The sequence below is a fragment of the Tigriopus californicus genome, chromosome 7, assembly GCF_007210705.1.
Source record: "Tigriopus californicus strain San Diego chromosome 7, Tcal_SD_v2.1, whole genome shotgun sequence".
Classification (NCBI taxonomy): Eukaryota; Metazoa; Arthropoda; class Copepoda; order Harpacticoida; family Harpacticidae; genus Tigriopus; species Tigriopus californicus.
In genome coordinates, this window is record NC_081446.1 from 9,454,911 (window position 1) to 9,467,395 (window position 12,485).

Here is a 12,485-nt window from a genome sequence, read left to right on the forward strand (position 1 = left end):
AAAGTACACTTTTAACACTAAGCGGACCCGAAGCTTAGCTTGCAAGATTTTTACTAGCCCTAATCGATTTTGGTGGAAAGTTAACATCTGACATGAGGGGTAAAAATCAACTGATATGAAGCTTGGGCATGCATAAACTTACCTGTTGGCTCATAAAGGCATCTTAAAAGTTTTTTTTTCTCACGCTTTGTTAAAGCTGGGTATTTTAATTGAGTTTGAGTGAACAAATAAATCATTTATGCTCAGCATCGGCCACTTTCTTGATAAAAAAAACACTTAGCGTGTGCACTTTGCAATGAAACTCCACTCGAGTATGGTTTTCATGACATTTAAAAGTTGTTTAATGACGAATTAATCACTATTATGACATTTCAATAATGGAATGGTTTCGTGTGTGTGTGTGTGTGTGTGTGTGCGTATGTTTACATTTCCGATTCATCAGGCCAGACCGATATTATTGGACCCGTGATTCCTATTTTCCCTCATTTGAACAACAACATACTCAAATACACTCGATCGAAGGAAAATGGATGATGGATGGATGCACTTCTCAGTTCTCAGTGCTGCGCAGAGCCACTTACGTTCTACGTATATCATACACACATAGAGCGAGCCAGCCAGCCTGTGGACCTCATTCGCAGAAGCAAACTGCACTGTGGACCTCCTCTTCAGTCGTTAGCGAGAATGGGCCCCTCAACCCTCCCTTTAGCGTAGAGAATGATGACCAGGATTTCAAACCCCTTGTCAGTCACTAACTAACTCACTCAGAGGGTCGAGTTCACGTTGTTACTCACTTGAGGGGGATACAAGGTTGGCGGGTAGTAGAGATTGGTGTCATGGTGGGGGCCGGGGAACGAGTTGATGGGACAGTAGTCGTAGGGTGAGCTGTCGTGCTTTTGCTCCGAACCCACGAGTGTTGAGGGTAGAATGCGATTGATGGAAAACGGGTTGGTGTTGTTGAAATGCTGGATGTCAGCCGAGGACGGTTTCAAGTGCTCGGAGGTGACTAAACTAGGAAGACCGTAGCGGTTGGCGAGATGATCCTCGTGGTCCGGGTGGAAATGTTTGGCTATATGGTGGTGTTGACCTAATGGGGAGGCGGCAGGCAGAACCAAATGATGGTGGTCATCTTCCGTTTTGTAGCCTCCGAGGTTCTTTTGGTGGGGATCGGCTTGAACGTAATGGTGAGAGTCCAAAACATTAGGGGCCTGACTGCCCAGATGATCTGAGCCATGTAGAGGATCACCCGACATCTCCTTCTTGGTGCCCATGGCATCCATGTCGGAGTAAATGAGGGACGAAGCTTGCTTCCTGGATCCATTGTCCAGTCCACTACCTCGGCTATTAAGGTTGTTGTTGCATTGCTTGGACGAGGAATTGGACATTCCCCGAGATTGAGACATGGTGCCGTCCTCCTTCTTGACCACCTTGAATCGCTTTTGTCGCCTTAAATAGCACCCGTTTTCGAACATGTTCCCACTATTTGGATGGAGCGTCCAAAACGAGCCTTTGCCAGGCTTGTCTGGCGTTCGAGGAACTTTCACAAAACAGTCGTTGAAACTAAGAGAATGTCGGATGCTATTTTGCCACCGTTGTTGATTCTGTCGATAGAACGGGAACAAGTCCATGATAAATTGATAGATCTCACTCAAAGTTAGCATCTTTGAGTTGGAATTCTGAATGGCCATTGTGATTAGGCTAATGTAGGAATATGGAGGCTTGGCATGTGTGTAGTTCCGCCGGTAGTTCTTCTGATCGTGGCGAGCTCGACCGATGGCCGAGGCTCCACTTTCCACACCATTGAAGTATTCCCTTGAAGATGGGTGATGATGATGAGAACTCAAAGCTCCGTTTCCTTGAGATCCCATTCCTGGGGGCGACAATGGAGGATGTAAATGTGGATTGGAGGGGGCCATTCCGTATGGACTTGAAAGAGAGGTGGGGGTGGTTGCACTAGAGGTTAGATTAGGCACAGACGACCCCCCGATGGACCCAACTCCCAACGGTCCGGGAGACATCATGTCCGATGTGTTGACATGATGTGGAACACTTTGGCCTTGAAATTGATATGGACTCAAACTTGAGTTCATGGAGGTCGTCGAACTAATGCAATAAGATGGGAGATGCGATATGGAAGACAATGGAGCCTCATCGTAGATCTTTTGGTGAAGCATTCTAGCTTTGAAAAGGCTCTTGAACAATCACACCCTGAACACTTTCCTCTCTACGAGCTTCTTTCCGACTGGCCAGATTCCACGGGAAATGAGCTTCTCTATAGGCTCCTCCTCCTCACTTCTCATTGGTTCGCCAGGAAAGGGCCCCAGAAGATTTGTCACAAAAACACGACAAGCAGAACAGGAAGGAGAAACCAACAGGAAATTCAATACCCACTACAAAGTGCCTTATCTCAGTTATCAGTCAACTTCTTAAGTCGCTTTTGGGTAGCATTGTACTGGAAGGAAGAGAGAGGAATTACTCGGCTTCTCATTTCTGACATAAAAATTCACCAACGACCCCGATGTGATTGTTGCCAAAGCTAACCTCATAATTCTTGACAAAAGGCCCTCAGTTCCCCAATAAGAGCACGTGCTTACTGTGCTCTAGGTTGTTGTGCTAAAAAGAAATGACAGGTATCGTAGATGGGCTTGATTAGAGAGGTTTGATTAGAGTGTAGACGTGGATCAATGGTGTGCAAGCCAGTGGACACCGAAGAGATCATGTTGAAAACACGCAGAGAATGAATGAATGGAATACCAATAAAGTGCTTTGATTTGAGCCTCTCTCGAACTCTTGGATTGATGCTCATGCATTAGGCCACGAACCACTAGACCATTTGAGGCGTTTTGAAATTGGCACCTTTGTCAAAGGAAAAAACTAGAACAAACTCATCTACAGATACCCATAAGCCTAATGGTTTCTGGAGACTTTTGTTACAACTTAAAAGATGTCACCAACACATCTCTTTTCTCTCTCATATCGTTGCGTGTGGCAAACTGGAAGTCAACCACACTGATTTAAAGACTAAAGGCAAATCACAATCCATTGATTCTGGGAGATGCCAATGAGCTATGAACTTGTAGTGCCCTGAGAAAGTCCGAAAAATATTTTGTCTTAGACAAAGGAGGTCAACATGAAACGTTTTCGTTGGACCGGCTCAAGCCGACTTACAGGGTTAGTGCTATTCAATCCGTGCTTCAAAAGACTATCTATCCTTCTTCGTCCTATGGGCGTCCCGTTCGTCCTATGGGCGTCCCGTTCGTCCACCAACCAGGTATCAAAGTGTTCCAGCATTACAACAGCTGAAAGAAACTCAACCGGACCTCACATAGCAAATAATGCACGAAAATACTGGAAGGGATCAACTTTGGCTGATATATTGCGAACATTTCATTTAAACTAAGATCAGCTCGAGACTCTATTCTACGCTATGTTACGCCAATCTGGTTTATAAGCCGAAAAGAGTAGAATATTTTGCTTAAATTTGGAAATAACTCGAGTATTCTTTAAAGGACTGGATTTTTTTCAATGATTTCAATGTACATATTTAGTGATCCTTTTTACTTTTTAAAGTATGAATTAATATTGGGTGCCCAATTGCCATATTATATATCGCACTAACTCGTCATTAGACAAGTGTTAAATGTTTTTGTGCTACATCCCATTCATCGCCCCGTTTATCCAATGCCATTTGGCATTCTTACAACCTTTATTGATTGAACGACTTGTGACTGGATACCCCTCCCACACACTAGTGGTGTTTTAAATGGCACACTAAGCTATTTTATTTCCTTTGCTGCAGTTTCATGTGGCGAAATCCTTTGACGAACTGTGATGCTTTGGCAATTCTTCAGTTTATTTCTTTAGCTAGCTCCTTTTTTTACCACATTCTTTTGAAAACTTAGATACACTAAGACAGAGCCTGATGGACTGTGAAGTAAATCTTGTTTGTTTGTTTTGTTTTGTTTGTTATGAAGTCAGATTGAGGGATATTCCCGCCTTCGTCGTCTCAACCAACATTAATTATTACCTCACCCTCGGGAATGACCGCAGGTTCGCCCATTTCATCTGTTAAAGCAACAATTCGTGCTATAATTTAAATACCGCAAAGAAGCTTGGATTTGGCAAACCTGGGATCGAACAAGGATTTGCAAACTTTAAAACGGATGCTCTACCAATACGGTACCTTGGGAAACTTTATGAAGTAAACCATTTTCACATGGTTATTCTTGGTCACATCTTTTTTCTACGAAATATCTTCAAACAAATCAGAAGAAACGAAGGAATAATTGAATCCTTATTAGGGACTGTCATTAAATATATCTTTCGATGGAAGATAACTTGATTGCCTGAATAAGTACGAAAGGCTCAGAGCTCATGTTCAGAGAGGTGACAATTTATGTTTACTTAACGATATTTCAGTGCCCAAGTTTGGTATCGTACGAAACAACCCAGAGTATTTCTTACCTTCTTTCACTTTTTTTTGCACCATTTTCGGTAATTTATCAAGAATTCGAAGCAGGGCCCTTTTTTTCTTTTCGATTTTTCGGTTTTGCCTTTTTCGAAAAAAAAAAGTTTAAGTCGGTTAGGTGCGTTTTTGAAAAACACATGAATTTGTTCAAATCAAGTTCATACGTAATGAATGCTATTAAGTCTAATTCAACGCATGATAGGCATCCTTGCTCGTTTCAAGGTCGAATATTGATGAATAGCGGCAGGCAATAGCGTATTTTTGACTGATGGAACGTGCCGCCAGGGATCTTCGAAAGAAGCAGACGCAGGGAACTAAGGCCAAAGTTGAAAAAGGATCTTAGATGTTAGATTCGGAGATTCTATCCCAAGTCTCATTGGAAGTGCATTCCAAGTTTTTTGCATGGCTCCTGCTCTTCAAACACCTCTCCAGAAGCTCAAATCACAAGCTGGTTCAAATGGCTGGTGCTTCTCCCTGACACACGAACAGGCCGGTGCAGACATTATCAGTAATTGTCTGGAAATGAACTCGGAGATCCTTCATATCCACTTTCTGTGCAAGCAATGACTTAGGCATTTCTGGAAAGCCACGTTTACATGTCAAATACTCTAGTTTAGATACAGGAAATCGCATAGGATGCAAAATAACAGTTAAAGGTCCAGCCATTTCAAAATTTAATTGTCCTATTCATTTTTTCTAGGGAAATCACGTATGATGCTAAATAAAAGTTAAAGTTCAAGCCATTTCAAAACTTAATTGTCCTAGTCATTTTTTCTAGGCATAGTCGTTCTTGACGAAAGGATCAAACGCCAAGGCGTCATTAAACTCGTAGTACGACACCTATTCTGTTTTGCCTCCCAGAGCCAGCGTTTGTTATTGTTTACATTAACAGGGGGCTCAGAGAAACATCCCCTTTAGGAATCTTGGAATTTTGGGTTCTTGTTATTTTCAATGAATTTTTACTTTTACTTTGGGCGAATCCGTATTCATACTATAAAGAATCGATGAGTAGAGATTGATGCACGAAAAATACCATGACATTGTCCTTATTTACGATAGCCATAGCGAATTGATAAGCGTCCGCTCTCCATTGTGTTACATTTGGTTCGATCCACGGCCAGCCAACTTCCATCCTAGCTACAATGTGGTACTTTTTTTTTACAAATTGACTTGGTGCTTTAAGCTGCGAAGAACGGGAAAACAATAAAAGGAATTTTATGGTTATTCCCAAAGGTGAGTTAGGAATCAATGATGCTTGCGATGACAGAGCGAGAATATCTCTTCATTGGGACACCCATCATCAGACTATAAAAAAAAACCAAGCAAACATCACCATTTTTGAGAGTAATTGCTTTACTTTCAATGAAATGAATCACTTGTACTTGAATGGAGAAAATAAAATAAAACAGTGCGAAGACTTGCTTGTTAAGGTTTCGAAAAAAGATCAATAACTGAGAAAGGAGCTTCATTCTTTAAAGTTAGATTTAATACATAAGTCCAGTAGTCTCCTTCCCTTCAATGTAGTAATTGATGTGCACCTAGTTACATCAAAAGCCAGTTAGAACCGATTGAAAACAGCAAGACTACTAAGTAAATCATTTGACGAGTTTTTATTTCGCTTTCTTTTCTCGTTTCCTTAGGAACAAAATCTAAAATATGCAACTCAAATTGTGCCTTGTCAAAAGTGTCGAACAATTCTTGAAATCAAATCATTTTCGCATTCAAAATGGCGGCACTTTCGTATTAAAAGGGTCTTTACAAGAGAATCCAGAGAGAAATTTTCCCAGTTTTCTGCCAAATTTAAGTCAGTTTACGACAGAACACATATCTTTCATCCGTTGGCGACTTCTAGATTTTTTCAACACCCTGATGTAAAATTTGTCTTCATTTACTGCGAGAAGGCAAATCTGATGGCATTGCTTTGCATGAAAGGGCGAATGAGTCAATGATTTCCGGAGGTAAAGCCTATTCAGGTATTTGCAATTTTTTGGCATAGTCTTTAAATCAAAATGTGCTAAATTACTTAAAACACTCGTATGCTGTAGATATTCTAATTGGTGACATGCTGTAGAGTCAAATAGGCGTGGTTGCCCAAAAGTAACAAAAAATAACAAAGCAAATGACACGAATTTCATAACAATAAAACTTTGCATGACAAATGATAGATTACGGCATCAAATGACTTACAGGGATTTTCATTCCCTTGCGTCGATGAAATTCCCGGAACAAGAAGTAAAATTGATTGCTGGTGAACCTCAGAGAGTGAGCCTTTTGATGTCCATGCTTGAACCATTGGCAAATGGAAAACATCAAACAAGAACTGCAAAACCCCTTAGAATAGACTGGACCGAGGGCAGAAAACTGGAATTACACGAGTCAGCCTTTGGATGGGTAAACATCAGAGGGTCACCAATCTCCTTTCCGACTAAAATTGGATATTTCATGGTATGGTGATAGGAATGGTCAAGATTCTGGTAGTCTGGCAAACGTCCCAGAACGAATCAACTATTGGGTTGCTGAGTCTAAATTAAAATGGCCTGGAACGAAATGAAATTCCGCTCTATGACCTTCTGGGTCGACGCCATTGAACACTACAGTTGAACATAATGGAGGTACAATTATTGAGTAGACTTGCCTTCTATTGAAACTGTGGGACTCAATATGATCCAGCAATTCTTTGAGGGTGGGGGAAGACTTTTCAGAGGGCAAGAAGGGAGGCCCTTAATTTCTTTACACCTTGTATTCCATAACAAAATATTAGAGGGAAGCAAATTAAACAAGGAAGGAACCTGAAAAAGAAGAGATCCTGGGTTGGGACAAAGCTCATGAATGCTTTTGAAAACGTACAGTATCAGATACCTTTCGTACCTTATCTGAACACTGTACAGTCCCAGCCTTTCTAACCTCTCCCAATTCGAGAGCTCTCTCATTCCTTCAATGTTCTGAGTGAAACATATTTGGACTTGTTCGACATTTGGCAAACCTGAGAATAATTGTAGCCCAAAATGGGCGAGACATATTTGTTAAAGCGTCTGACACATGCAACCACACCTTTGAATACTTTCAACTGGATATGACTATCGAATTTTCCATTACCTTGTAGGATTATTGTCTTGATCCATCATGGAAAAGACCTACTGAATAACTTCACCTCCATTATGTTCAAGTGTGATGTTCAATGGCGTCGATCCAAAAGGTCATAGAGCGGAATTTCATTTCGTTCCAGGCCATTTTACTTTAGATTCAGCAACCCAAGAGTAGATTCGATCTGGAACGTTTGCCAGACTACCAGAATCTTGACCATTTCAAACGCAAACTAAGTTCATATCGTCAGCAAAGGAGGTGTTAATCCCTACGTGCTTCATGATTGTTCGACCACACAAAGTCCAAAAACGAAATGCTTTGGCCAGAACGGTTTCTATTCAACATAAATACAAAATGTTACATTTAAGAGACAAACAACTTTTATGATAGCGATCCATTCCCACAATTGGAACTGATTTCAAAGATCAATGCACTTTGTAGCTTGTATGATTTTTTGATCAGCGCACATTAAAGTCAACGCAAAGGACACAAATCCATCCTAGGTTCAGATGTTGACTGGGAAAGGACCTAGTATTGAGCCCTGTGGGACATAAGACTTCGCATCAAGATCAGGAGATACTTGATGTCCATTGAAACATGATTTATGGACAGAGTTGAACTTGTTCAATCTATGACAGGAATACTTATTCCATTCCAACAAGACCTGAGGCCTCTTTCTAAAGAATTACTGAATAACTCGTTCGTAAATTGCTTCTTTGTGTCTTTGTATTAAGCAGCGTGGCAATATTGTCGACAGCAAATCACGTTTAATAAGCATTTGTAGTACTAAGCTAAGTCACTATCCTTCAAGATACCAGTTTCTTGACGAGCTACGACAGTACATATATATGCAGTATCTCGAGATTTAAACGTAAGTTCAAATGACATGGAAGTTGCCGGAATAGATGCCTCTGTACGGTCAATCAATTTACTGATCAGATTCTATCAGAGGCAAAGTATCAAAATTGAATGCAGCTTACTAAATGATAGGCGTAGAACGTCCTATTACAATTGGATTCGAGGTGGTGAACTAGTTTATGCTGCATTGGATTGGCGTGGAAAAGTTAGATTGAATCTCTGCTAATTCGCCCCTCCGCCGTCCAAAACTGAAATACGCTGATATAAAATTTAGCTTTGAGCTGCCTTCCCAAAACAGTAAATGCCAACTCATATCAAGTGGAATACTCCATGATGGAGCCCTCACTACCAAAGATGATTAATGATTCTTTAACAAATCAAATTCATATTCCTACTTGAAATTTAAGGTTGAGCGTCTTCTCTAGAGACGTACCTAACGAAACCTCGTCTACACTGAGCTTTAAATCGATTTGAAATGTAAAAGTTTTGAAGCTGTTTAAGCAATTTTAAGTGTAGTGGGCCAGTATGTAACTTCAATAATGCCCTGGGCTTTGTTTTTCATGTGTTAAGTATTGCGTACTCTAGACTAGTCGAAAATTCGTCCATATGATTCCATTTTTCTATTGCTACATCTGCAAACGTTGAATGCAAATCGTTGATGTCTGCTACCTTTGCTGACGAGGTTTTCTTTAGGAAATCCAGTTTCCGTTGGACGATGACTGCGGAGTAGCTTTTCCAGGTTGATCGTAATTTTTTATACGAACTACCTCTAAAGAACTCACCACCTCCTCTAAGCAATAAAGTTGACCAATATCGTTGCTACCTTCGAGATAAGAGCTCTATAATAGAAGCTCAGGGTGAGTTACTATCCATTTTGTATTGATAAAAGTTCCGAAATTATTAACGCAAGTTGGAGCACGTTGGCTTTTACTTTGATGAGGGGGGGGTATCTAAATTTGAAGATGTTAGATTGTCATGGTAGTTTGATTTCTTAGGTAGCCTCTTCGCTCCAAAAAGGTTATAGTCTAAGAACTAACAATACTTTCAAGAATAATATTAGTTTTCTCTCCATAGGTTAAGGTTTCCAAAGCTCCCTCCGAAAATTTCCAAAAATGTGCAGCGATTTCATTTTTCTTTTTCAAAATGAAGTGCCTGCCTGTATGGTGCAATAAGTTTTGGATGAAGGCCGAGGACACAATCGGCGAATTATTTTAATTCGAAACCAATGTATTATTTACCAACCACATTAACAACTATAAAATTTACAACTCGGCTTTTTTGGGTTTTCCTTTCCTGTCATACTGATTGAGCTCACTGGATGCATTCTCGGCGATGAATTTCACGAAATCGTCGAGTTCCCGACCTCCTTGATAAGCCACGGCCTTCTTGGTGCTCTTGGGCAACCAGAACAGAGTAGGGAACCCACGTACATCGAACCCACTAGGCACGTCGTTGGCGGTGGCATCCATTTTCACAATTTCTACATTCTCGCCCTCCATTTTCGTACCCAGTTCATCGTAAATGGGGGTGAGCTTCTTGCAATGGCCGCACCAAGGTGCCTAAAAGAGAAAAATGGAGCATGTTTTACCAATGCAGGCTCACCCATCGAAGATTAACAATTTCTTACATAAAATTCCACCAGGACATCCTTTTCAGACTTGGTGACGAGTTCGTCAAAGTTTCGCGCCACAGCCACTTTGACGGGTTTACCCTCGTTGTCGGGCAGGTCTTCGGACTTGATGTAGGCTTCGAGTGAGCCGGCTTCATAGGCCTGAATGAAGCTGGCAAAGGTGTCGACGGAAAAGGTATCGGACATGACGTATTTCTTGCCGTCAGCCGTGGTGATGGTGGCATCGGGCGCGGTTTGGCCCACACCGGTCAGTCCAAACTCATTCATCTCTTGCATGAAGTCGTCCTTGTTGGACACGGCAAAGTTCAGGCCGGTGTGCGCCTTGGCCACTTTCATCACGCGGTTGCGCCAATAGTTGGTGCCTTTGACATTCTTGACGTAGTCGACATCGTAGTAGACCACCACCAGAGGCTTAGGAAAGTCCTTGCCATTGTCCAAAGTGCGGTGACCGACCAAACCGTGGTAGTTGTCCTTGATCCACTTCTTAATCTGATCTTTCTTGACGGCGCCATCAAAGGTCAATTGGCTGGCCTCCAACTTGGTCTGCAAATGAGCGGGTCGCCGGAGCTGAATGCCCTTGAAGCCGCACAATTTGTCGTCGGTGCAATGGCCGAACAAGACCTCTTCGCGCAGAGACTCGGCCGTCTTGAGGAACGTGGCCATATCATCGGAATCCTCGGCCAACGAGGCCACCACTACCACCTCCGGGCGAGCCACGAACTGGTCCACCTCGGCCTGGCTCTTCAGATGCTTGGAAGCCGGTCCGACCTGGGCCTGCATGTACTTAACAATGCCCTTGAGTTCGCGCGGTCCATTGTAGTCCTGCGACATCTCGCCGCCCCGGAAAATCTTGAGGGTGGGATAGCCCTTGACCTCAAATCGGCCGCACACCTCCTTGCCGTCCTCGGTGCAATCCACCTTGACCAAATGCACGGGCGGGTCATTCTGGCCCAGATATTCGGCCGCCTTGTCAAACTCGGGCTTGAGCCGCTTGCAATGACCGCACCACGGGGCGTAGAACATGACCAAGGCCGTATCGAAGGTTTCCATCTCGGTATCAAAACTGGCATCGCCCAACTCGATCACGGATTGAGCCACGCCCCCGGACAGTACGGCACTCCAGACCAGGCAGGTCCAAACTATCGTCCACGCGCTCGGCATCACGGTCCTGCCCAGTAAAAACAGAGCGGGATTAGCCGTTAAGATCACACGGCACACGGCCTCGATCCCAGTCCCCCACCTCATTGTCCGTCGGCCTAGACAGTCGTGTCCAGACCGTGTCCAGACCGTGTCCAGACCGTGTCCAGATCGAACTGAACCGATTTCAATCTCGGCCATAGGATTCGGTTCTCCGGCTTAGCCGGCAGGCAGCCTTCGATAAGCGCCTCATGGGATCAGAGATCACACGGGGTTCAAGAGCTCATCAGAATGGGCCGGAGGGCACATCCATACTCCCGCTGACCGCATCTAGTCGCGTTTCCGGCCCTCTATTCCGCTGACAGCAGCCTTCGGCCGCCTCCTGCAACCTCCAGCACACACCAACCACGTCCTCCCTCCCTACAATGGTTTTCACCCCCATCCATTCAAGTCACCCCTACCTACCTACCTACAGACATGTTAGATTATCATATTCTCCTGGCCTAGGCTCAATCCAATCCTTACTTAATACATAATTATTCGAACCTGAACACGTTGCTTCGTTCTTACCCTGGTTTGAATCTCGACTCCAAGTCAGACAGAAGCCCAAGGCACTAACAGACTGACTGAGAGTGGCCACTGAAAAGTCTTCGCCGACCACCAAAGAAAGAGCTTCTCCGTGTAAGGGAGGACGTGTCGTCGTCGTCGTCTTTTGACTCTCTGCAGTGGCTTCTTCAGTCTCCAGATGTAGCTCAGGAGAAGAAGCCTTTGAGACTTGGGAGCTGCGAGTATACCGGGCCACTTCTCATTGGCTGATAGCCCTCCTTCATACATGTTATTGGGTCGACGTCAACTCCTAGTCAGGGTGGCCATCCGACAGAAATGTACAGTGGGTAGTGCCAAATCGTGGCTGACAAGACAAGTAGGTAACTAATATAATGGACATGGTACCTGTGAAGCTGGCCCATGATGGACTTGATTTGGGCGGGAGCATCAATGTTCGAGACGAAGCATCCAATAAATGTCTATAGCAGCCTGTCCTCATACTATTTTGAGGGAGGCCCAATTGAAGCTGTGGCCGGTCCTGTATTCGACCAGGGCCGATGTATCTAACCATGGCGGGCCCTTGAGTTCGATAATGAATGCATTTTAATGGATTTTAGGCATCATGTCATACATATGACGCACCTAGATAGAACGTTGATACAAGGGTTGGGGTAAGCATCAGAGCGAGATTGGCCTCAATTGAGTCGTGATGACCAGCCTGAAAGCCGGCCAGGATCGGTGCATTGCTGTTCGATTCTGATT

The 12,485-nt window shown here is 43.4% G+C and overlaps 2 protein-coding genes and 1 long non-coding RNA gene across 3 annotated transcripts; 1 reads left to right on the forward strand and 2 right to left on the reverse strand.

The window, feature by feature from the left end:
- Positions 1-302: 302 nt before the first annotated feature.
- LOC131884329 (silk gland factor 1-like) lies at positions 303-2,264 on the reverse strand. Its single transcript, XM_059232071.1, has one exon. It carries the CDS (start codon positions 2,172-2,174, stop codon positions 765-767), a length of 1,410 nt encoding a protein of 469 aa, XP_059088054.1. The 5' UTR covers positions 2,175-2,264; the 3' UTR covers positions 303-764.
- A 6,845-nt stretch (positions 2,265-9,109) lies between these two features.
- Positions 9,110-9,872, forward strand: LOC131884330 (uncharacterized). The gene is made up of 2 exons (XR_009373709.1): positions 9,110-9,267; positions 9,485-9,872. It is a non-coding gene; the product is annotated as an uncharacterized LOC131884330 (long non-coding RNA).
- On the reverse strand, positions 9,604-11,911 carry LOC131884328 (protein disulfide-isomerase A3-like). The gene is made up of 3 exons (XM_059232070.1): positions 11,748-11,911; positions 10,038-11,208; positions 9,604-9,969 (listed from the first exon to the last, which is right to left on the reverse strand). The coding sequence occupies exons 2-3, from the start codon at positions 11,199-11,201 to the stop codon at positions 9,673-9,675; spliced, it is 1,461 nt and encodes a 486-aa protein (XP_059088053.1). The 5' UTR covers positions 11,202-11,208; positions 11,748-11,911; the 3' UTR covers positions 9,604-9,672.
- Positions 11,912-12,485: the final 574 nt, after the last annotated feature.

What these genes read in the sequence shown, in the direction of transcription:
- LOC131884329 (XM_059232071.1), bottom strand. Translation starts at nt 2,174, where the DNA reads ATGCTTCACCAAAAGATCTACGATGAGGCTCCATTGTCTTCCATATCG.
- LOC131884328 (XM_059232070.1), bottom strand. Translation starts at nt 11,201, where the DNA reads ATGCCGAGCGCGTGGACGATAGTTTGGACCTGCCTGGTCTGGAGTGCC. An exon ending in ATGTCCTGGTGGAATTTTAT is followed by an intron (nt 9,970 to 10,037) that starts GTAAGAAATTGT and finishes TTTCTCTTTTAG; the next exon opens with GCACCTTGGTGCGGCCATTG.